Source organism: Gracilinanus agilis, chromosome 2 (genome assembly GCF_016433145.1).
Source record: "Gracilinanus agilis isolate LMUSP501 chromosome 2, AgileGrace, whole genome shotgun sequence".
In the NCBI taxonomy this organism is placed as follows: domain Eukaryota; kingdom Metazoa; phylum Chordata; class Mammalia; order Didelphimorphia; family Didelphidae; genus Gracilinanus; species Gracilinanus agilis.
The window spans coordinates 289,125,760-289,150,217 of record NC_058131.1 but is presented as its reverse complement, the minus strand read 5'-3'; the positions used below and the strand labels follow the sequence as shown (position 1 = coordinate 289,150,217).

Genomic DNA, 24,458 nt, shown 5'->3' with positions numbered 1-24,458 from the left:
CAAGTGAGAAACAGCACTTCTTCCTGCCATTAAGTAACTTTATAACTTTGGATAAGTTACTTCCCTTCTGGGCTTCATACAGTGTTCTCATCTATGAAATGAGTTTCTCATAACTGGAAATCTTCTAGAGGAGTTCAAATGACCACTTGTCAGGGATGCTAAACAGGGTATTTTTGTTGAGCTGTAAGCCAATCTGTGGTCTCTTCCAATTCCCATTCTACAATTTTAAAGGATTTCTAAGATCTCTTCATATTTACATCGTGCTTTTAAGATTTGCAAAACCCTTTTCCTCATAACTCTATGTTGTGGGAGAAACACCCAAATCTGTAGCAAGATCTGACTCCAAGAATGGGAGGCTCCAACTCCTGAAGCAAGAAAAGAATTTTATCTGTAGAGGTTTAAGGTAGTGAAATAGCCTAATAGCTGGTGGAGTAGCCTGGGGGCTAATCAGATAGCCTTGGGACTGATGGATTAGCCTAGGGCTAGTAGGATAGCCTACTATCCCAGGAGCTAATGGTGTGGCAGCTCTAGGACTGATAGAATAGCAGCTCCAGGTGTGGAGTCACAATCTGAGGTGTGGATCAGGGTTTGCATATTTTTTAGGGACTAGGGGGCCAGTTATCTCCCATTTGAGGGGAGTTGCCACCTTTCCTGAAAACCCTGGAAAATGGGTATGGCAGGATTCAGGTGAAGGTATGGTTTGGGGTTTGACTTGTCATAGGTGAATTTGGGGGGCACCAGAAAGGGAATAAGGAGCATGCACAGGTTTGGGAGGATTCCCCTGGACTGCCAGACCCCTTAGTGCACATGTCCCATGTTTCCCTGTGGTCTTGCCTGTCATCATTTGTCACTGTGGGAGATATCTCACTACCCTTCTGGAATGGGAACATGAGGGGGGGGGGGTACAGTATGGTAGATGACCACTGTGGGTAATTAAATGTCTTAACAATTCAGAACTAAAGTAAAGAACAGTATGAGTAAATAATATAAAATCGGCACAAAGATGATGCCCAAGATAGAACATTACAGAACCAGTACAGGTGATTGATGATACAAAATGGATAACAGATTCTGCAGTCCCTGCTTGACTAATGCTGAAACCACAGATCTGGCAGTTGACAGTTAACTAGTGCCACTTGGTGAGAAATACAAAATCTCAGTATGAGGATCCTGTTTCTGTTACGGCCCCTTCACTATCCAGTGCCCATCTCCAGCACCTAGGAGGTAGTGCAAGTATGATGGAGACTTTACAGTTGAGGCGGTAGCTTTAGAGATATACATACTGTGGACCATATAGTTTGTGTAAGTGTCTGAATCAGGATCGGAACCCACGTCTGGTCTCCCAATTCTAGCACTATATATCATGTCATGCTGGCCTCTCCAGCTTAAATCTAGGGGCCACTGCTGTGACAAAGGAAAGTGTTGGAAGTGTACTCTTCACAATTTAATGGGGTAGACAACGTGTATAAACTGGGCAAATGAGATCCACGGAGGGAAAAAGGGGCTTGGGAAAACTTCCTGTTGAAGGTGAGTTTTTAGCCTGGGTCTTGAAAGAAGCCATGAGACCTGAGATGAGGAGAGAGAGGATTCCAGGCATGGGAAGCAGCCTGTAAAAATGCCTGGAACCAAGATGAAGTGTCTTATTCAGGGAACAGCTAGGAGGTTAGCGTCACTGAATGGAAGGGTACATTGGAGAGGGAGGAGGAATGCTCAAAGATTCTGGGTGATTAGACGGAGAAGGAGGAGAGATGGGAAAGGCAATTAGAATAGGAACTAACTAGGGAGGAGAGAAAAGTAGTCACCTGGACAGAAAGGACCAAAGGTTCCCAGTTGCTACCACCCCCTTCACTTCTTTCTCTCTCAACTTCCTACCTTAAAACAACTCAGACATAAGGAGTCAGTCTGAGTTGATTTCTAAGGCTTCTTCCAACTCTACACCCTATGATGAAAAAGCTAAAGCCCTCTCCAGAATTAATAATTTTCGAGGGTAGCGGAGGGCGTTGTTTTAAATGACCCCTTAGGTGTCTTTCTAGACACCGTACCCTGCCCTTTGGGGCAGGAAATTAGGAGCCCAAACCGACGATGCATTCCTGGCCGGACTAGTTAGAATCGCCAGCTTCCCACGTGTACCTCTCAGTAGCCCTTTAAGGATCCGCCTTCTCCAGAACCCACCAGTCACCCACAAGTTCATCAGTTAGTAGACAGTCTCAGCTACCAATCGTCTTCTTGGAAGCGAGCCACTGCTGACCATTCCTGTCGCTCTGGTGGGTGGGTTTGCCTGTTTCTAGGTGACGAGGCATATCGGAGTGATTCATTGGCTGGATCAAACCCAAGCGTATCTCCGATTGGCTGACGCCGCCGGAGGGTTACAATTCAAACGCGGGCGGGCGGGCCTGGAGCTCCGCAGTTACCGCCAGAGAGTTTTCTCTTCCTTTATCTCCTGTCCCCGATGGCCTCACAGAACCGCGACCCGGCTGCTGCTAGCGCCGCCGCCGCCTCCCGTAAGGGGGCTGAGCCTGGGGCGGGCGCGGCCCGAGGGTCCGTGGGCAAGAGGTGAGAATTCCTTCAGCCTGGAAGGCGAAGAGCGAGTGGCAGAGAGGGCAGGATGAGGAGTAGGGGAGGGAGGAGAGAATACTGGAGAGTGGGGGGGGTGGGGGGGAAGCAGGGAGGGCAGATTGGGGAGTCAGATTGGAGAACAGGCTGGAGAGGTGGGGGGAGAGGAGAGGGAGGCAGACTCGGGTAGGCCGATGGAGGGAGGGGAAGAGGAAGGCAGGCTGGAGCTGGAGGTTAGGGTGAGGGTTGAATACTCCATCAGCCAAAGGTCAGACTGGGTGCGGGGAGAGCAGGATAGTGGGGTAAGTTTGTTCTAGTCTTAATGCTCAGTAACCGAACCCTCTCCCTTGCGGATTTCCCGCAGATTACAACAGGAATTGATGACCCTAATGGTGAGTGCCTCCCGTGGTCAGCCCAGCAGCCAGGAGGCCCCTTCGGATCTCCCTGGCTCCAACCCAAACCTACCCACAGCTCTTCCTCCCTCATAGAGGGAAAGATTCTCAGCTGAAAAGGGACCTCGAATTTAACTCCCATTTTTTAGAGGGGAGCACCTGGAGAAAATGTGGGATTTTATAACACCAACTCTTAATCAGTAGCCTTCCCCAGGAGGGCTGGTTGCTGATCTCCCAGCTCCGCCTGTTTATACCACCCCACCCCACTCTTCAAAAAAACACCCTAATCAGTCAGATTGTATTTTATTGGGATCAGCTATAAGCAAATCTTGGACTGTTGCCTCTTCGCCCAACTATTCTCCCTCCCCTTTAGAGGCACAGGATTCTGGAAGGGACCCTTGGGATCATCTAAGGCTACTTGTTCAGCAACCCCACCCTGATTATTCTTCCTCTGCAGATGTCTGGAGATAAAGGAATTTCTGCCTTCCCAGAGTCAGACAATCTCTTCAAATGGGTCGGGACCATCCATGGTGCTGCTGGGACTGTGAGTATCAAGGATTGAAAATGAATTGGACACAATGGAGTTTGCTTTGACTTGTATATACCGATAAACAGATGGGCTAAGTGAGGGGAACCCCTTGAGGAGATAGAGAAAACCCCCACCCAAAATAGTGAATGATCTCTTAAAATGTGCAATTCAGCAATTCAGTTGCTTGTCCCTCCGGGAGGGGGGAGGGAGATAACATGAATCATGGGAAAATATTTATTAAAATAAAATAAAATTTGCAATTCAGAAACTTTCACATCCTTTAACTCAACTGATTGATCATCTCCTCAATTCTGTGAACCAGATAGTTATGTTTATGCTATGTTTATCCCCATTTTATAGATGAAGAACTAAAGCTCAGATTTTTCCGTGAACCAGAAAAAAACAGGAACTAAAACTAAGCCTTTGGACTTTTACAGTGTTCTTCCCACTGTACCAGAACATCTTCTGTGGCTTAAATATCCCTCATTCCAGTCCACTCATTAATTTACTTGGGTGCTTCTTCATCCAGGTATATGAAGATCTGAGGTACAAGCTTTCTCTGGAGTTCCCCAGCGGCTATCCATATAATGCTCCCACAGTGAAATTTGTCACACCCTGCTACCATCCTAATGTGGACACCCAAGGCAATATCTGTTTGGACATTCTCAAAGACAAGTGGTCAGCTCTGTATGATGTCAGGACCATCCTACTCTCTATCCAGAGCCTGCTGGGAGGTGATGCCTGCTAGCTTGTGGGGATGTTCCACTGCCCCACCCTGGACTTTCCTCTGAAGTTTTAGGGTTACCCTTCCCATCATTTCCTTCTACCATCTTTTCCCCCAAAATCTTTACCTTCCATCTTAAAATCAATACTGTATGTTGGTCTCAAAGCAGAAGAGTGATTTGGGTTAGGTAATGGGGGTTAAGTGACTTGCCCAGGTTAACGCAGCTAGGATGTATATGAGGCCAGATTTGAACCCAGGACCTCTGGGATCTCTATCTATTGAGCCACCTAATTTCTTTTATCATCTTGTGACTCATAGAATGTGAGAAGCTAAGTTAGTCTAACCATTACTAACACTTCTGAACCTGGTTCCCACAGATCTCCAATTTCCTTAACAGTTCTTTCTCAGGTCCTTCTGTCCTAACATGTTGTCTCCACCTACAGAACCCAATATTGATAGCCCATTGAACACACATGCTGCTGAGCTTTGGACAAACCCTACAGGTAGGTCCTCTGCTAAAACAGGAACCCCAATCTTTCTCCTACAGCAGTGTTGGCAAACCTTTTAAAAGATCTCCTGCCCAGACTGCACCTTCAGTATGCCTGTGAGGCGTCACCATTACCCCAGAAAGTGGAGGGAGGACAGCTCACATTGGGCCTCTGTACAAGGGGCAGGGCATGTGGAAATTGTCCCCAGGTGTAGAGGCAGGATGCAGCAGCCCCCTCGGGCGTGCCGGGGCATGAATGCCATGTCTTTGCTAACATGGCCCTAGAGGATTTAAAGTGAAAAAACCCTGCCCTAAACAGATTTCACTCTTTCTCCTTGAGAACTTTGGGCAATTTAGATAAAATAATTAAGCTTACCACTGGTATTTTAAGAATAGCTGTCACAAAAATCCAAGGAGAGCTTTTAACAAAAATGTGTATCCTCTTAAGGAAATGGAATAGAAGAACCTTAGGGGAGGGAGTTTGGTGTGTACACCTGGACTTTAATCTGGTTAGCTCATAGGGCAAAGGTAGACTATACAGACATGACTCCTTTACTGTAGGCAGCTCCCTTAGAAATGGGCAAAAGGGAAAAGGACCAGTCTAGGATCAGGAAAGAAACTGGAGAAGATCATAGCCAGATTACTCCATTTCTAAAACTATTGGATTACATGTTTCTCGAACCTACCAAAGCCAGTTTGCTTACTTACTCATCCTCTTCTCTCCCCAGCCTTTAAAAAGTACCTGCTGGAAACCTACATGAAGCAGGTGACCAGCCAAGAGCCCTGACCCTGACTGCCCAGCTTCCTTTGCCTTCATCTTGTGTGTGTGTGTATGTATGTATCTATGTGTATGTAGCCTTTTCCTTCCTGAAGACCTATCTTCTCTCTTCTGTCCAGTTCTCTGTCACAGACTGTTTTCCTTTTCTTCTGATGTTTTTCTTTTCTTTCTTTGTTCAACTCTAGTCCAGTCCTCAACATTAATGTATAAATAAATTTTGTTTTGTTTTTTAAAAGCCGTTTTTGTGTTGTTTGGTTCTCCAGAGACAGGATGGGAAATTGGTGAGCTGTAAATTGAACCTAGTCCTAGAGGAGACAATTCCCAAGGGTCTGGGCTGGACTGGAGCAAACACATTCATAATGTCAGAGCTAGATGGGACATTAGAACATAGGCCATGGAATGTTTTGAACTAGAAGGAATCCTGGAACTGGACCAGCTGATGGGGAAAGGGAAAGGGAAAAGCAAGCATTGTTAAATCAATGGACCAAGAACCTGGTCTTTTACAGAGTGGTTTTTATGCTCTCTCACTATTGTCCTGCCTCCCAGCTGTTTTAAGTTTGTAGCTACACTTCAGCCCTTGCCCTTGGGCTTAAGAGATCTTTTCTAATCCTCCCTGCTAGTCATACATTCTGATGGGGATGGGATTTGAACTGGAAAAGAAAGTGACTTATTAGCCAAAAATTGAAAGTGGTTCCCCTGATATAGAAGATTGACATCTACTGACCTCTTGGGAGGTTAGGGGAGAGATGCCCCTTCTCTAGAGCCAGGCTCCTTCATGCCACTACACAATGCCACTGCAGCCCAGGGGGAGCCTGGGCACAGCAGCCCTGAGGACTCCTCCCAGCTGAGCCCTCTGGGCTTGGTTCTTCTGCTCCAGGACCACCCACTGTGGCCTCAACACTCCACACTGGTACGTTGACCTTGGTCTCCATCTCCAAGAGCATCTCTTCCAGGCGTTGCCCCCACTGGGCCAGCTCCTCAGGCAGCTCCCCAGCTCTTTCAGAGGCCTTCCCACTGGGCCTTCTCAGGCTCCATCCCTTAGGCCCAAAGGATGTGACCCCAGTATTGACCAACTGGATCCCTGGGGCTGGAGATGGCATGGGGAAGAGCTGGCTGAGGTCATGGGCCCGACCCAGATCCTGCAGGAAAATCTCCAGGGCAGACAGACATAGCACCCAGATCCGCTCCAGCTCCATCTTCACCTCTTCCTCCTGCCTAGTTCCCGGTTCTGTGAGCTCGGCCAAAAGCTGGTTCCGAAGGCCTGGTTGGGGACGGGGAGAGAGGGGGAGAGAAGGCAAACAGCAGGGGCAGCAACAGTCAGGGAAGGGGAGGGCAGGGGGGGGGGGGTGCGTTGTTCTGTGGCCACGGGGAGAACTTAACAAATGGCCTCGGTTTCCTAGGCTGTAAGAACCGCTAGGGTCCTACGACCAGAAGGACCAGCAGGTGTGGCCAGGCATCCTACGAAGGCCGTGTGGTCCACTCTCCTTTTACAGAAGGGGAAGCCGGGCAACAGGCAGCAGTCCGGATTCGAACTCCGTGTCTGTTCCAAACGCCGCGCCGTTCCCATTCGGAGGCTCAGAAGCCCCGCTACCCTCTCCCCGCTCCGCGCCTCGCCCCCTCCTACCCCTTCCATCAGCCCCCGCGCCCGGTCCGCTCACCTAGACTCAGCTCGAAGCCCCTGCGACCGCTCTCCTCCAGAGCCCGGCGCAGCCTCCTCCCGTCCGCCGAGCTGCCCACTCCCAGCACCAACTGCCTGTAGCTCGCGGTGAACCTGTTGAGCGCTTCGTACGCTGCCCTGCACTCGGCCACAGCCTCCCGGGCTTCCCGGGCCCTCTCCCCCGGCCCCCCGCCACGCATGCCTCCCACACTCTGGACGATCTTGGCCTCGGCCTCAGCCAGGAGTCGCAAAGCCCAGGCTCTCCCGCTTCCAGCCTCCGCCCTTGCCAGAGGCCAGCCCCTTCCCTACCCATCCAGGAGGGTGGAGGAGGGGGGAGGGGAGGGGTAGAAGGCGGGGACAGCCGCAAAGCGCCGGCCCACCAGTTCCCTCTACGCCCGCTGGTCGGACTCGCCTGCTTCCCTCCCCTTCCCCCTCCCTGCTGCCCCCACCCTCCTGACATTAGCTGTGGAGTCCAGACCCTTCAACAACTCTGGGATCAGTGATTCCCTAGAGGACTCGGAGAACTCCAGAGATGGCCCCCTTCGGCTTGCTGATGCCCGAGCCGGAGCTTGGGGATGGCGCCAACCCGGAGGAGTTTTCCTTGCATGAAACCTCAACTTGCTCTCCTTGCAACAGCTAACATTTCTATTATAAAGAAAGCCTTTAGGATTTGCAAAGGACTTTGCGTTATCCTCCCCACGGCCCCCTGAGTGCTATTGATCTCACCTTGCCAATGAGCAAACTGAAGCAGAGAGAGATCGGGACTCGCCCAGGGTCACACACCTAGCAAAGGGCAGAACCCTTTAGTCATTAGATAAACCCAGTGTTCTCTCTGTCTAGAAGATGATCAAGAAGCCCCGAGCCCCAAGCCCCACTCTGAGTGAAATCTTTTTCCTTTATTGGTGAATGACATTTACACATCAGGAATAGACCAGGAGGGGAGAAGTGGAAGGGGAACATCACATGAGGGAGGGACAGGGAAGCAGAGGGTGGAAGATGAGGAGGAATAGTTTGGGGAGCCCTGGATGGTCTCAGGGAGAGAGGAGCCAGTTGAATCTCTGGCTGAACCCTTGGAAGTGAAGGATGGAGGGGCTGTGAACAGTGCTGGATTCTTACTGCACACCTTCCATCATCTTCAGGAACTCTGCAAGGATAAAGAAGAGAGGAGAGGAATCAGAGAAGTTAAGAGTGTGAACACAGTGGAGGGGAAGGCCACAGAGCCGGACTGCACTGCCCACACAGACCTGGCTTGCCCAGGTTTATCAATTCATACAATTTAGATCCCTAAAGGAGCTTAGACAAAGTAGTCCAATTCCTTCATCTTACAGAAAACCTGAGGCCCAAAGAGGAGTGATTCTCCTTAGGGCACTTAGTAAGTGATAGATGATGGGACCAAAACTCCCTTTCCTCTGTTAGCGCCCCCTTCCCTTGCCCCTGCTGGAACTCCAGAACAAAGCAAGTAGTTCCACTTCACTGTGACTTCCCATGCTGTGACCTGACAAATCCATGATGGATTGATGTTCTGGACTTATACCATCTGTACCGTACTAAGGACTATTCAAGCCCCGGCCCCCAAAGCCAGCCCGCTTAGGGCTATCCAATCATCTGGACACCAGTACCCCAACTTTGCCCAACAGAGACAATCCAGATTACCTCATCCCAGACCACCACCCTATAAAAGATTGCCTCCTTCTCCACCCCAGTGGGAACCTTTAGCCATCTACTGGTTGCAGGCTCCCCCCTCCTTGCTCTCTGTTCCTCTGTCCCCCTTTCCTTTCTCACAAGAAAGCTTTGCTGCATAACTCAATCTCTGTCTCATTTGCCTCAGGACCGACCCCTGCCAGCCAGGTCTGACAGTAAGTGGCAGTGCCCAGCTCAGACCCACATTATCAAATCCAGTAGCCTTCACACTCCATCACTCTGGGACCCATTTCTAGACTGAAAGCTCCTTGCAGTGAAAACATTTGTTTGTCAGTGTGTATATGTCTCAGCTGGAAGGCACCTTAGAAATTAAGTCCAGGGGGCAGCTGGGTAGCTCAGTGGATTGAAAGCCAGGCCTAGAGATGGGAGGTCCTACCTCAGATACTTCCCAGCCATGTGACCCTGGGCAAGTCACTTGACCCCCACTGCCTACTCTTACCACTCTTCTGCCTTGGAGTCAATACACAGTATTGACTCCAAGATGGAAGGTAAGGGTTTAAAAAAAAAAAAAGAAAGAAATTAATTCCAACTCCTCTCGTTTTACAAAAAAACAAAAATGAGCCTGGAGAAAGAAAATGACTTTTCCCAAGTCACAGAGCAAGTTGGGAGATAGGGCTAGGATTGGAATTCCAGTCTCTGAGCTTCCCATTCCCTGTCTGTCCTCAGATATCTATTCAATTCCTCTTCCCCCATTCCTCTCTTCCCCTATATTCTCCCACCCTAACCCTGTCTTGTCCAGCTGCTTCCCCAGAGAAGGGAAGTAACCATGCCCTCACCATCAAAGTCAATTCGGCCATCATTGTTCTTGTCTCCATCTTTCATTAAGGACTCAATCTCTTCATCTGTCACGTGTTCTCCTGAAGCCCGGAAGATCTCCACTAATTCTTCAGCATCAATATAACCATCAGCATTCCTTTATAGGGGAAGGAAATCAGGTGCCCATTCAGGTAGCCCCTCGAGAAGCTGGGACATGGGAACTGCCCACACACATATTGCAGGAAACCAAAGGATTGGGTGCTCAAAGAACCCTTAAAGATCATTTGGTTCACATCCTCCAAGACCTGGGACCCAAGACTACTCAGCCCACTTCAGCCCAGCCACAGTCACTCTACTTCCTTTCCAGCCCCTTCTCTTCCAGCCCCCCACAATCCCCCATGTATACACATATACCTTCCCCAGGCAGCCCCACTGGAGCCAAGCCTAAACTCTGGGCATCTCCACAAATACCTTCCCAGGGAATCCTGGCCCAATGGGCACCACGCCTGACCTGTCAAAGATACGGAAACACTCGGCCAGCTCCTCTTCACTCTTCCCTTTCGCATCCTCTTTCATCTGGCGCACCATCATGACCAAGAACTCCTCAAAGTCGATGGTGCCACTGCCTAGATTGGGGAGAGTGAGCATCAGAGCCCTGCAAAGATGCAGTCACCCAGTGCTCACAATTCACTCACAGGAGAGCCCCAGCTCACCATCTTCATCCACCTCTTCTATGATGGCATCCAACTCCTCTTTGGTGGGTGTCTGGCCCAACATCCGCATTACTGTGCCCAGTTCCTTGGTGCTGATGTCACCACCACCATCAGCATCAAACATGTCGAAGGCAGCCTTGAACTCTGAGGGGAGGAGTAGCAGAGTAATAAACAAGGAGGATATGCCATCCTCAGGGTTGTCACAGCCTTAAGTTTACTCCCCAGGCAAAAATAGTCCCTTCCACTGCCCACCCGCCAGGACACACACTCACCAGCAATCATTTCCTCGCTGAGGAAGGACCGGGCTTCTGCCTGCTGGTCCGTCTGCAAGATGCAAAGGAAGTCAGGTACCAATGCTCGGGGAGGAGAAAGGGAAGAAGAAAGGGAAACAGGGATTCCCAAAAAAGGTGGGGAGAGCCAAGAGCTAATCCCACTGTTGAACCCAGGTCTAGGTCCCTATTTTACTGCTCACTTGGGCTTGCTCACTTTTCTGGCTCCCTATTTCCCTATCAGTAAAAGGAGGGTATTGGATGAAATGGTCTCCAAGGTCCTTTCTATGACCCTATGAGTTTCTGTGGCCCCCAGAATCCCCTTCCGGTGACCAGTCTTTTGATGATAACATTTCTGCTTACTTAGTAGGTCAACCAGTCCTTGGACAACAGATGTACTGTCTCTCTGGGCCTATACTCAAAGTCTTCCCCAGCTTGGCAGCATCTGACATTTTGTCCTGCCATGTCTTTAGTTCACGGTTGTGAGGAATTTATATAAAAATTCACCACAACCACCACTCTGTCCCCACCCAATACTAATGCCATCCTAGGACTCCAAAGGATTCGTCTGTTCAGAAGGGCACATACAGCCTTCTCCTCATGGGGCCCAGGCAAGCCATACTCCTAGCCCTGTTCTTTAACACAGCAGAACAGAGAGAACTAACTGGTGTTCTCATCCCGACCACTTCCTCATCCATTAAGCTGAGGCAGGCTGAGGGAGTAAAGATTAAAACTGGGAGATCTCAGCTGCTGACTATTAAAAAACATGACAATATTAGAGTTGAAAGGGTCCTCATGATCATGGAATCCTAACCCCCTTATTTTATAGAAGAGGAAACTGAGAGATTACGTGATTTGCCCAAAATCATAAGGAAATATTGTGGGAGAGCTGACATTTGAACCCGGGACTTCTGACTTCAGTACATATCCACTATCCCATCCTGCCTTAATGGGGTCTAATTAGTTAAAACGATTAACCTCAATTAACCTCAAGGGATCCCAGTTAACACCTCTGCCAAATGGGGATAATCCCATGTTCCTGCCAGGGCTTTTGTGAGGCTCCGAGAGGCATTTTAGTTTAGTGGGGAAAGTCCTGGAATTGGAGTCTAGAGACTTGAGTGTGAGTTCCAGTTTTGACATTGACTTAATATGGGGCCTCAGTTTTTTCATCTGTAAAAATGAAAGAATTGGACTAGATCTCCAAAGTCCTTTCTAGCTCCAGGAATTTATTCATTTATTGCTATTGTCTGTTAAAGGAATTTGAGAAGTCTAACCTTAGTCCTATACCCAGAATCTCCACCCTCCAGAGCATGAGGAATCATAGGACCCTTTCGTCCACCCTTCCCAACTCCCCTCCCCCCACCACGTCCTACCCTAGGCCAGAGGACTTGGCTATTCTTAGGCCAAGGCTGTAAGAACAGCTGGGCCCAGGCTCCAGTTACTCCTCAAAGAAGGGGGAGGAGGACAAGGAGGGAAGGGGTGGGGGTGGAGGCATGATACACTAAAGAATGAGTCCTCTTTTAAAGGCCTGTAGAATTTGGGGCTAAATAAAACCTTAAGGACCAACAGAGTTCAACACCTTAGCCCCCCATATTATAGATTAGGAGGAAACTGGGTCCCAGTAGAAACAAGCTGTGCAAAAATTTGATCCCAGGTCCTTTCATCCAAATCTGAAGTTCTTCCACCTCTATCATAAGCTCTGCCCTTTCATATCCTAGAGCCCCTGCCCAAGGACCAGGGTTGCCCCTCTGGCTGTGGCTCCTTCTATCCTCACCTTGGCAGGCTCATTGCCACCCAGATCCAAAATCTCTGGAATCCCTGAACAAAAACAGTCAAAGCCAGAGAAGTAGAAAACTGGGGCTGAGACCTCATGCCGCCTGGTGCCCCCAAAAGGCAAAAGAGGGCAGATGCTCCAGGTCCTAAAACCCCAGGAGCCTCTCTCCTCCATGGTAAAAGAAGACCAAGATGACTCTAATCTCTCATTCCAAGAAAAATCCCAGAAAGAGAATCATGGACTTAGAAAGGGAAGGAAACTGAGAGTCCTACTTTCCAGTGCCCCGTTTTACAGGTGAAAAGTGATCATGGTCACTTGCATTTTAGATGCCAAAGCTGGAAGATGAACCCAAGTCCCTCAGCTCCAATTCCAGCACACTGCTTCTATGTTGAGAAGGGCAGGTGAGAATTGGGGACACTTTGGGGAAATTGCCCCTTCTCCCCAGATAGCCATGTTCCTAACATGTTCCTCAATCCATGAGGCTTAGAGCTAGAAAGAGCCTTAGAAGAACAGTCTCCTCACTTGACAGTTGAGAAGAACTTAAGTGACTTGGGTTTGGGAAGATGGCTAGGGGATTCTCAGTGTACTAAATCTGCCCTGCCTGACCTGTCATCTGGACCAGTAGCCTGTGGCTGCCTGGGCTTCCTGACCTCTTTTGAAGACATGTTTTCCCCAAAGTCCAGGGAGAGAAAGAAGGATGAGGCTCAGTTCTCCCCTCAGACTTTCTGGTGGAAGGTGAAGATCTTAGGCTGGGGGATATGGAGGCCCCACTTACCATGGTGACTGATCACTCTGTCCCCCGCTGCAGTCAGTCCCAACTCCTCTCCGCTCCACACCCAAAGGCTCCCCACCACCTCAGTCCCCAATATTTGTAGGGGCTTCTGCTTTTCCTCCCTCCCCCTGCTCCATGGGATTGGATACCCTTGTACCCCAGCTTTCCCCAATCCAATTAGCTCCCAGAGCTCAGTGACACCTGCCCCTCCCCAAGTCTGATCCTATTACCTAATTTAGCCAAGGCGCCCTGGGTAAACTTAAACCTTCAAGCAGGTGCCTGCCTTGATGTTCCAAGACCCTTTTGGGGAGGCCCCACCCCTCCTCCCACTCAGGGAGCCTTCACACTGGACCCCTGACCTGTCCCAAGTTGGGGCAAAACAAGTTGTGAGAAGGATTTGACTATGGCTAGCAGTGATAAAAAGAACTTTGCCCCAAAGAGCGAAGCTGGAGTGGGACAGAGAAGGAAGGGGGCACAAGAAGCAAGGGATCCCTCTCTTTTGCCTCAGTGGAAGCATATTGTTGGGTTCTTCAGACACTACTAATGTCTAATAGTTGTTAGGGGTGAGTGGGGGAATGAGATTAAAATCAGAGAATGACCGAGATAAAAGGAACCTTCAGAACTTCAGAATGGAGAGCACCAGAGAGAGCAGAACGAGGAATGTCAGAGCTGGGAGGGATTTTTGAGATTATTTGGCCCCACCCTCTTCATTTTACAGTGGAGAAAACTACCCCCAAAAAGGGAGATCCTCTCTTCTCCCAGATCACACATTGAGCTAAGGGGGTGACAAAAGTCTAAGAGCCAGAGAGCAGCTCTGACAGCTTCATGCTTATACACACAAACACACACACACACACCAGCCGCCATGAGACTAGAAAATAGCAGGCTTCTAGCATTGGGTGACACAGCCAGCCCACCCCAAACCCCAATCCATCGGGGATCAAGACAGATGGAGAGAAGAATGAAGAGGGCCCCATAAAGCAGCTGAGCAGGGACATGGGGAGGTGGGAGAAGGAGGGGGCAGGGGATTCAGATGCCAAGGAGAGGTCAGGATGGACAGCAGCAAATGGCACTGGCTTCTTCCCCTATATATAGACATTCCCAAGAAAAGCACCAGCAGTCAAGCCAGACTAAATAAGGCATCGGCCAGGCTGGGGCAGAGGGAAGGGGCCTGGGCAAGTTCCCGTTTGGAACCATTCACACCTTGGGGAAGCCAAAGCCCAGAAAAGATCTTTAGACTACCCATAAGGACAGGGGCAAGGGTCCTGGGATACAACTTGTATTCTTATAGCATTCTCTGGCTTATAATGTGCCTTCCTCGCATTAGCCATGTGAGGTAGGTAGCATAAGAATATATTATCCCCATTTTACAGAGGAGGAAACAGGCCCAGAGAAGGAGTAACTTCACCAAGGTCCCATGACAAGTTAGAACTAGATCCCAGCTCTGTTAACTCCAAGTCCAGTCTTCATTTACTCATACCCTAAGTATTTCTTAGATACCTACTGTATGCTTAGCCCAGTACCCAATGCTCAGTTGTGCCACTGGGGAGAACAAAGGGCAAGCTAAGGTGTTCCACCCCTGCAGGATGCTCACAAAAAAAACACACTAATAACTAATAATAATAAGATGATGATGATGTACATTGGTAAAGATAGACATAGGTGTTGCTTTTATAATTTTTATTTTAATAATTCAATATTTGCATGTTTTAATTTTGATAAATAATGTTTTCATTCATTATATTATTTGTTTTTCACAACAGCCCAATGATGTAGGTACTATGAGTGTTATCTTTTTTATTTTACAGATGAAAAGAAACTGAAACTCAGAGATAAGTAATCATACCTATGACTTTTTTTTAAAACCTTATCTTCTGACTTAATCTCAATACTCTGTATTGGTTCCAAGGCAGAAGATTGGTAAGGGCCAGGCAATGGGGGTGAAGTGACTTGTCCAGGGTCACACAGCTAGGAAGTATCTGAAGCCAGATTCAAATCTAGAGCCTCCCATCTCTAAGTGAGCCACCTAGCTTCCATATCTACAACTCTTGATAAATATTTTCCCCTGCGACATAGGTGCTATGGATACAATGATCTCATTTTTTTACAGATGAAAAAACTAAAACTAATGGAGGTTAAATGACTTGTCCATGGTCATAAGGCAAGGAAGTATTAAGGGTAGGATTCAAACTCAAGCGTTCCTGACTCCAAATCCATCATTCCAAAGGTACTGTCCCATGCTGCCCTAGTAATGAAGGGTCTTGCCTAAAGTCACAGAATATTCCCATTAAAAAATAATGTGGGGGGCAGCTGGGTGGCTCAGTGGCTAGAGAGCCAGATCTGAAGACAGGAGGTCCTGAGTTCAAATCTGGTCTTAGATACTTCTTAGCTGTGTGACCCTGAGCAAGTAATTAATCCCCATAAACTATCCCTTAGCACTCTTCTGCCTTGGAACCAACACATAGTTTTGATTCTAAGATGGAAGGTAAGAATTTAAAATAAATAGATATCATGGTACCAGTGGACTTTGAGTGCCTTTTAAATGTACTTTAAATAACACTAGGAGTATTTCAGTAGTGTAAGCCTAAGTCAGCTCCCATGTTGCCTTCTTTTTGCCTACAGAACACACACAGACAGAGACACAGACACACACTCCGAGTTATCACATGTTGTGTGTGATATGACTGGATTGTCCACTAGGTGGGGCTTTTCCTGATTCAACAGCCATGGCTTCCCATCAGTCTCATTAGCGCCCCCCCCTCCCCCCCCCCCCCCTTAGGAGAGCATCTTAAAAGGTGCAGGTCTTCCCACTGACCAGAAGAGGGCCCTCAAGCTGGCAGAGTCAGAGTGCAAATGAAAGCATCTCTTTTTTCATTTTCTTTCCTTCCTGAGCTTTCTCTTGTATGCACAATATGTGTCTTCTGTCCTGACATGAGAAACATGGAAGTCTGTGTTGCCAATCAGCACTAGTATAAGTTATCTCAGATTATTTACCATCTGGGGAGAGGGGAGAGGAGGGAGAGAATTTGGATCACAAAATGTCAGAAAACAATTGTAAAAAATTGCTTCTACATGTAACTCATAAAAATTAAAACATAACTACAAAGAGAGAGAGAGAGAGAGAGAGAGAGAGAGAGAGAGAGAGAGAGAGAGAGAGAGAGAGAAAGAAAGAGAGAGAGAGAAAGCACTCAGCCTACAAAATCTTAGCTAACACTTCCCCTCAACTACTCCTCTCCCTAGTGACACAGGGCAAGTTCCATATTGGTATAAAGAAGGGTTTCTTAATCTTTTTGGGGTTATAGATGCCTTCTACAATATTGTGAAGCCTTTTGTTGTTCAGTTATTTTTCAGTTATGTCCAACTTCATTACCCCATTCAGGGTTTTCTTGGCAAAGATATTAGAGTGGTTTGCCATTTCCTTCTCTGAATCATTTTAGAAATGAAGAAACTGAGGCAAATAGGGTTAAGTGACTTGCCCAGAGTCACACAGCTAGAAGTGTTTGAGGCCAGCTTGAATCCCAGATGGAGGAATCTTCCGGATTCCAAAAGATGCTTTCTTTTACAAAGTAAGTAATTACTTTAATTTCCTCTTAATTAGAGGTAAGGTCACCCTTTTCATCTTTGATACTGTTAATTTGACTTTCTTCTTTCCTTTTTTTTTATTAGATTAACTAGTACTTTATCTATTTTATTTGTTTTTTTCCAAGTACCAGCTTCTTATAGTTCTCTTACTTTCAATTTTATTAATTTCTCCTTTGATTTTTAGGATTTCCAATTTAGTTTTTATCTGGGGATTTTTAATTTGTTCTCTTTCTAGTTTTTTAACTTGCGTGCCCAATTCATTGACCTGTTCCCTCCCTGATTTATTGATAAATGCACTCAGGGATATGAATTTCCCCAAGGACTGCTTTGGCTACATTCCATAGATTTTGATATGATGTCTCCTCATTGTCATTCTCTTCAATTTAATTATTAATTGTTTCTATGATTTATTCTTTAACCAACCAATTTTGGAGAATCATATTATTTAACTTCCAATTAATTTTTTTATTTGCCTCTCCATGTACTCTTTTTTTAAAAATGTCTTTTATTTGAAACAATGGGATTCATGATTATCATCGGTCTTTACTTTAAAAAAAAAAACAAAAACCCTTACCTTCCATCTTGGAGTCAATACTGTGTATTGGCTCCAAGGCAGAAGAGTGGTAAGGGCTAGGCAATGGGGGTCAAGTGACTTGCCCAGGGTCACACAGCTGGGAAGTGTCTGAGGTCAGATTTGAACCTAGGACCTCCCATCTCTAGGCCTGACTCTCACTCCACTGAGCTACCCACCTGCCCCCTCTCCATGTACTCTTACTAATTAATATTTTTTATTGCATTATAATCTGAAAAGGTTGTATTTATTATTTCTGCTTTTTTGCATGTTTGCAATGTTTTTATGCCCTAGTACAGTGATAGGAAAACTTTTTAAAGAGGGGCCAAAGGAAAGGAAATGCTCATCTGTCAGTCTGTTTCTAAGGCAACTCTTTCAAAGTTTCATTGTATTGCATCCTACTCATTGTATTCATCAGATTAGGAATAATGTCGAACTTGAAGGATAGAACATTTCAGGGCCACACACACACAAATCTGGCCCACAGGCCATAGTTTGCCCATCACTGCCCTAGTACATGGTTAATCTTTGTGAATGTACCATGTGCTGCTAAAAAGAAGGTGTATTCCTTTTTGTCCCTATTTATTTTTCTCCATGTATCTATTTACTCTAATTTTTCTAAGATTTCATTCACATCCCTTACCTCTTTCTTATTTATTATTTGGTTTGATTTATCTAGAGCGGATAGAGGAAGGTTCAGGTCTCCCACTAGTATAGTTTTTTTTTTTATGAACCCTTAATTTCGGTGTATTGTCTCATAGATGGAAGAGTGGTAAGGGTGGGCAATGGGGGTCAAGTGACTTGCCCAGGGTCACACAGCTGGGAAGTGGCTAAGGCTGGGTTTGAACCTAGGACCTCCTGTCTCTAGGCCTGACTCTCACTCCACTGAGCTACCCAGCTGCCCCCTAGTATAGTTTTACTATTTATTTCCTCCTTAAGCTCCAATAGTTTCTCCTTTAAAAATCTGGATGCTATACCATTTGGTGCATACATTTTGAATACTAATATTTCTTCATTTTCTATACTGCCTTTTATCAAGATGTAATTACCTTCCCTATCTCTTTTAATCAGATCTATTTTTACTTTGGTTTTGTCAGATATCATGATTGTGATTCCTGTCTTCTTTTTCTCAGTTGAAGCCCAATAAATTTTGCTCCAGCCTCTTACCTTTACCCCGTGTGTATCTATCTGCCTCATGGGTGTTTCTTGTAGACAACAAATGGAAGGATTTTGGTTTCTAATCCACTCTACTATCCACTACATTTTATGGGTGAGTTCATTCCATTCACATTCAGAGTTATGATTACCACCTGTGTATTTCCCAGCATTTTGATTTCCTCTTTTAATCCTGTCATTTCTTCTTTCACTATTTCTGTCTATACCAGTGTTTTCCTTTTGATCAGTCCCCCTATTGCCCACCCTTATTTTACTTTCCTTCCCACTACCTCCCTTCTTATTCCCCTCTTATTTTTCTTTAAGGTCTATTAAATTCCCTCCTCCCTCTATTTCCCTCCCTTTTGATACTCCCCATCCCTCTCCCCTGCTTGGTTTGTCCCTCTCCCCCCTCCCCCTTGGTTTTTCCCTCTCAACTTACAAAGTAAATAAATGGTTCTCTTGCTTCTCCTTATTTCACTCAGGGGTGTATGAGTGTTCAAGGAGGAGGGCTCACAGAGCTCTTTTCAGGGCTGCTCATTGAACTTTGGTGTCCACCTGGCACTCAACTCTCACCTGTGGCTTCAAGAAGTTGTAGCATACTCAGTAGTCACACCCAATAAACCATCTCAGCTAATGAGCTAACCCAAGTTGAGGATACCTGATGGGCCACAAACCCATCAATGAGTTAGGGAGATGTCTACCCAAAGCGTGTGAAGATATCTCCCAGTAGAATGGGTAGATGAAAAAATTTATTCCAAAGGCCATGAAGACTGAGAACTTGATCAGACATTGAAGAAACCACAGTCATGGACTGCGTCCCAGGCCATCACCAGTCATCCTTACTTTTGTCTTGCCACTGGACTTCAATAACTCTGGAAGAAAGAGTGAGGCTGACAAATTTGTGCATCTCACTTAAATCCAATTCAAGTTTAAGTCAAAATATCACTGTGACATCATTGGTCGTCTTCAAGGACAAACAACAATTCACTCAGGCTCACTTCATGCAAGTCTTCCCATGTTTCTCTGAATTCTTTATATATACATATATTTATATATACTATAACAATATCCTGTTATATTTGTGAACCCCTATTTATTCAGCTAAATATGGAAATATGTTTTGTACAGCTTCACATTTCAATCAATATCATATTTGCTTGCCTTCTCAAGGGATAGGGAAAGGAGAGGGAAGGAGGGAGACAATTTGGGATTCATAATTTTAAAAAAATATATTAAAAAATGTTAATGTAATTGGGAAACATTTAATGAAATGAATAAAAAATATTTTTAAAAATTTATTCAGCTATCCCCCAATCAATGGGTGTCCCATTGGTTTCTAGTTCTTTGATATCATAGAAAATGTTTCTGGCACTTTATGCCTGACCACAGAATAAGCATTTAATACATGTTTTTCCTTATTTGAAAAGAGCTCTTTGAGCCCTCCCATTAGAAGAGTTAGTCCTCCTTGAACACTCATACACCCCTGTGTATTTGGCCTATAACTATTTTTGAACATCTGGTTCTTTTCCTCCTGTCTTTGGTTTCACTGGGTGAACCCATTTAATAGAGGAGAACATAGGGCCTAGAGGGAGGAAATAATTTGTCCAGGATCGCAAAGGGAGTCTATGTTAGAGCAGGAACATAAGGTCCTTCTCTGGCCTCTTGTCTCTCAGGCCTGAGCTCTTTCCACTGTCAGCTGCCTTATGAAAGAATGCTGGCAGCCATGTGTGTGGAGGGTACAGAACGGACTGCAAAGAATCTTGGCCAACCCAGGCTTTCCTCTCCTGTAAAAGGAATCAGGACTAAGGCCCCTGCCAGCTCCATGGTTATGTGACACTCCAGAGACACCTCCTTCCAGAATTAGTTCCTAGGACAGTGTCCACCCCACCTAATCCAAGAGAATGCAGAGGTGATCACGTCACTAGGGCCAGGTGGTCCCTGCTCCTCCTACCTAGGCAAATTAGGCTTTTATCAGCTTCCCTACAAGAAAGGAAAAGAAAAAAGAAAAACTCCCCAAAGAGGTCATTTAGTCTATCCCCCAGTCTCCAGGAAGACTCTCCCAAATGGGAATCAATTTCATGATTACTTGAATTTTTCTAGTATATGGTATCCCAAAAGTCTTAGTACAATTTTAAGACTTTGGGGACATCTTTAAAGTTCACAAAACTCTTCTGTTAGGGAGAAAGCTAGGTAGCCTAATGGAAAGAGCACCAGGCCTGAAGTAAGGAGGATCTGGGTTCAGATGCTTCCTGGTTGTATGACCCTGGGCAAGTCAGTTAACCTCGATTGCCTTGTCCTTACCACTCTTCTGCGATAGAGATGATACTAAGATAAAAGGTAAGAGTTTTAAAAAATAATAATAAGTCTGTTAGGCAGAGAAAGGAACCAGAATTTATTAAGCCCCTTAAGCTCCTCCTTCATAGACAAAGTGCAATTCTACTGGGTTTTACACGTATCACTGACCAAGACCTATTTCTATGATATTGATAATTGCACTAGGGTGATTGTTTAGAGTCTAAATCCCCAATCATATCCCCATCGACCCATGTGATCAAGCAGTTGTTTTTCTTCTGTGTTTCTGTTCCCAGAGTTCTTTCTCTGGATGTGGATAGTGTTCTTTTTCATAAGTCCCTATTACTTATCTTGATGATAGGAATTTGCTATGAAAGGAAGAGGAGAGACACAGTTATAATAATGTCACATATAACAACAGGGGAAAATCTCCTCATTCTGATTCCTTTAGGAGGATCAAATGCTATTAGGGATTTAGTCCTATGGATGAAAATATAAGCAACAATACTTTTTTTTTTGCAAATAAATTTCTCCACCTCTAGATTCAATATTTATACAAATGTATTAGCTTACAAAAGACTGATTGTTCTCCAAATGAAACAAAATGCCCCAGAGTGATTTAAAAAATATTTCTGAAAATCTCTCAGAGCCTTTCCACTTTCAAGCCTTTCCATCACCAGGGCCATTCTACCACCTTCCTCACTCTCTCAATAAAGCTTGCTCCCTCATCATGGAGATTGCCTGAGCTGTTAATTCTTAGCCTAATTTTGCTGCCCAACTATGCACGCCCTTTGATCCAGCAATACCACTAAAGGGACTATAGCCCAAAAAGATCAGAGATAGGGAGAAAGGAATTATTTGTACAAAAATATTTTTAGCAGCTCTTAAAAAAGGTTTTTTTTTTGTTTTTTTTTTTGTTTGTTTGTTTTTTACTCTTCCCTTCTGTCTTAGAATCAGTTTGGTATATTAATTCCAAGGCAGAAGAGCAGTAAGGGCTAGGCAAAGGGAGTTAAGTGTCCAGGGTCACATAGCTGGGAAGTGTCTGAGGTCAGATTTGAACCCAGGAGCTCCCACTTCCAAGCTTGAATCTTAAGCCACCCAACTACCCTCCAGTAGCTCTTTTTGTAGTGGCAAAGAATTTGAAACTGAGGTGTGTGCATCAATTAAGGAATGGATTAATAAATTGTGGTACCTAGTTGTAAGGAAATAATATTACATCATAAGAAATGACAAACACAAAGAGTTCAGATAAACCCAAACTTAGACTTATATGAATTAATGCAAAGTGAATCAAGCAGAAACAAGAACAATGTATACAGTAACAGAAATATTACACAACGACCAACTATGAAGGAACTATTATCAGCAAAACAAGGTCCCAAAATAATCCCAAAAGACTCATGACAAAAAATGCAATCCAAAGCCAAAGAAGGAATTAATAAGAGTCTGATTTCAGATCAAAGCTTGCCATCTTTCACTCTATCTTTTCCATGAGTTTTTTAATTGTATTATGATTTGTGTCTTCTGTCATGACATGGGGAATAGGAAAATATGCCTTGCATGAAAGTATAACATATGGTATAATCTATATGTAAATGAATCTGTAATATAAAGTATAATCTATAACAGACCATTTACCTCCTTAGGGAGGATGGGGAGAGGGAGGAAAAGAATCTGACTTATAAAATGCCAGAAAACAATTGTAAAAAATATTTTCCTTGTATAATTGAAAAAGAAAAAGGAAAGTAAAAGGAAGTAAAAAAAATCTGGCCTCAAACGTTTACCAGCTGTGTAATTCTGGACAAGTCACTGAACCCTATTGGTCGCCTAATAAAATACATTAATAAATATCACAAAGAGGTGGGAAGTAATAATTATAGCTAGCAGTAACACAGGCTTTAAAGTATGCAAAGCACTTGACATATGTTAATCATTTGAGCTTTACAACAATAATAGAAGGTAAGTGCTATTATTATCATTATCACTTGACAGATTAAAAAACTGAGGTACAGGAAGGTTTTGGTTTCAGTTTTTGTATCCTTACCTTCCATCTTGGAGTCAATACTGTGTATTGGCTCCTAGGTGGAAGAATGGTAAGGATAGGCAATGGGGGTCAAGTGACTTGCCCAGGGTCACACAGCTGGGAAGTGTCTGAGGTCAGATTTGAACCCAGGACCTCCCATCTCTAGGCCTGGCTCTCAATCCACTGAGCTACCCAGCTGCCCCCTAAGGTTTTGGTTTTTTAAGTGACTTTTCTAGGATCACAAAGCTCGTAAGTATGTGAGACTGGATTCAAACTCGGGTTTTCCTGAATCCAAGTCCAATGGTCTGTCTTTTGTGCCACCTAGATGCCTAATGTATAAACCTGAAAAGTGGAAAGGTTGTAAAGAGTTTTAAATGTCACATAGAGAAGTTTATAGATGATCCTTGGAGTAAATGGGAATAACTGGAGTTTTTCATGTAGGAAGATATGGAGTTGACATAGTCAGAAATCACTTTAGAGGCTATGGAGATGATTAAGGCAATGGAAGAGACTTGAGGCAGAGAGAGACAATTGCTGGTTGGATGACCATTGTCCTTCATACTGAAAGAGGACCAAAATGGCGTCACTGTTGATGTCTTTTGACTCAAGAATAAATTGGAGTTAAGTGAGGCAGAGTTGGACAAAGTCTTCAGTCAGGCTCTCTTTCAGAGTCATTGCCTTCAGATGAGTCATCCTGCCTCAAGCCTCTCTCTGTTCCGATCTGTCATGCACTCAGTCCAGAAGGTAACTTTTTGAAGGCTCAGCTCTGACCATATTACATCCTGCTCCCTCATTCAAGGAGCTCCAGAATCAAATATAAGTCTCTCTGCTTGACATTCAAAACTCTTCAGAGTGGGGTCCCTTCCTATCTTTCTAGTCTTCTCCCTCTTCACTCTCTACTACTTACGTAAGTTCCAGCAAGATGAGCCTACGTGCAGTTCACTGAACAAGATGCTGTTTCCCTTACTTGGTACCAGATGCCCCCCAGGCCTGGTTCTTTGGTTCCTTCCAACTTCCTTCCAAACCCAGCTTACAGCCGGCTTCTGCAGACCTTCTCTGCTCTCCTTAGGTCCCTCTCAGATTGACTTCTACCTCTTCTGTACATAGTTCCCTATCTAATCGTTTTGTGTTGTCTTCTTCCTTTAGAATATAAATAATACTTTAGAATATAATATTCCTTGCTGTGTCTTTTACCTTGCTCTGTATTCTCAGAGCTTAGAACAGTGTCTGGGACATGGTGAGCAGCTAAATAAATGTTGACTTGTTAAGCAATCACTCAATTAACAGGTATTTATTAAAGCACTTACCAGTGCCAGGAACTATGCTAGGTGCTAGGGACAAAGAGAACATGAAACAATAAGCCCTGATCACAACGAAGTAACATTCTAATGGGAGACAATGTAAAGATATATAAAAATATATACAACAGGAATAAAGTCAGACAATACGAAAACATTATTATAAGTACTTACCATGAGCAAAGCAAAATCAAAACAACTACATTTGATGAGACTATCTATACACAGGAAGAGAGAAAGAAAGGAAGGAAGGAAGCAAGCAAGCAATGTATTGGGGGTGAGTATTGATGGTAAATGGGTGGGTATCTGGACTCCCTCTTGTTAGGAAGGAAGGAAAGAAGGAAGGAAGGAAGGAAGGAAGGAAGGAAGGAAGGAAGGAAGGAAGGAAGGAAGGAAGGAAGGAAGGAAGGAAGGAAGGAAGGAAGGAAGGAA

The 24,458-nt window shown here is 45.3% G+C and overlaps 3 protein-coding genes across 4 annotated transcripts; 1 reads left to right on the top strand and 2 right to left on the bottom strand.

Annotated features, from left to right (window-relative positions):
• The first annotated feature begins 2,449 nt into the window (after window positions 1-2,449).
• On the top strand, window positions 2,450-5,698 carry UBE2C (ubiquitin conjugating enzyme E2 C). Of its 2 annotated transcripts, XM_044664117.1 has the most exons (6): window positions 2,450-2,553; window positions 2,918-2,945; window positions 3,403-3,489; window positions 4,004-4,208; window positions 4,642-4,701; window positions 5,414-5,698. In XM_044664117.1, exons 1-6 carry the CDS (start codon window positions 2,450-2,452, stop codon window positions 5,470-5,472), a joined length of 543 nt encoding a protein of 180 aa, XP_044520052.1. In that variant the 3' UTR covers window positions 5,473-5,698. The 2 variants fall into 2 exon arrangements, with proteins under 2 accessions (XP_044520052.1, XP_044520053.1); XM_044664118.1 differs by lacking the exon at window positions 3,403-3,489.
• On the bottom strand, window positions 3,233-7,522 carry LOC123237288 (regulator of G-protein signaling 9-binding protein-like). The gene is made up of 3 exons (XM_044664116.1): window positions 7,122-7,522; window positions 6,188-6,724; window positions 3,233-3,487 (listed from the first exon to the last, which is right to left on the bottom strand). The coding sequence occupies exons 1-2, from the start codon at window positions 7,318-7,320 to the stop codon at window positions 6,237-6,239; spliced, it is 687 nt and encodes a 228-aa protein (XP_044520051.1). The 5' UTR covers window positions 7,321-7,522; the 3' UTR covers window positions 3,233-3,487; window positions 6,188-6,236.
• Window positions 7,523-7,995: 473 nt separating this feature from the next.
• Window positions 7,996-13,200, bottom strand: TNNC2 (troponin C2, fast skeletal type). Its single transcript, XM_044664115.1, has 6 exons — window positions 13,109-13,200; window positions 10,563-10,614; window positions 10,291-10,434; window positions 10,089-10,203; window positions 9,598-9,734; window positions 7,996-8,264 (listed from the first exon to the last, which is right to left on the bottom strand). The coding sequence occupies exons 1-6, from the start codon at window positions 13,109-13,111 to the stop codon at window positions 8,233-8,235; spliced, it is 483 nt and encodes a 160-aa protein (XP_044520050.1). The 5' UTR covers window positions 13,112-13,200; the 3' UTR covers window positions 7,996-8,232.
• Between the last annotated feature and the right edge of the window lie 11,258 nt (window positions 13,201-24,458).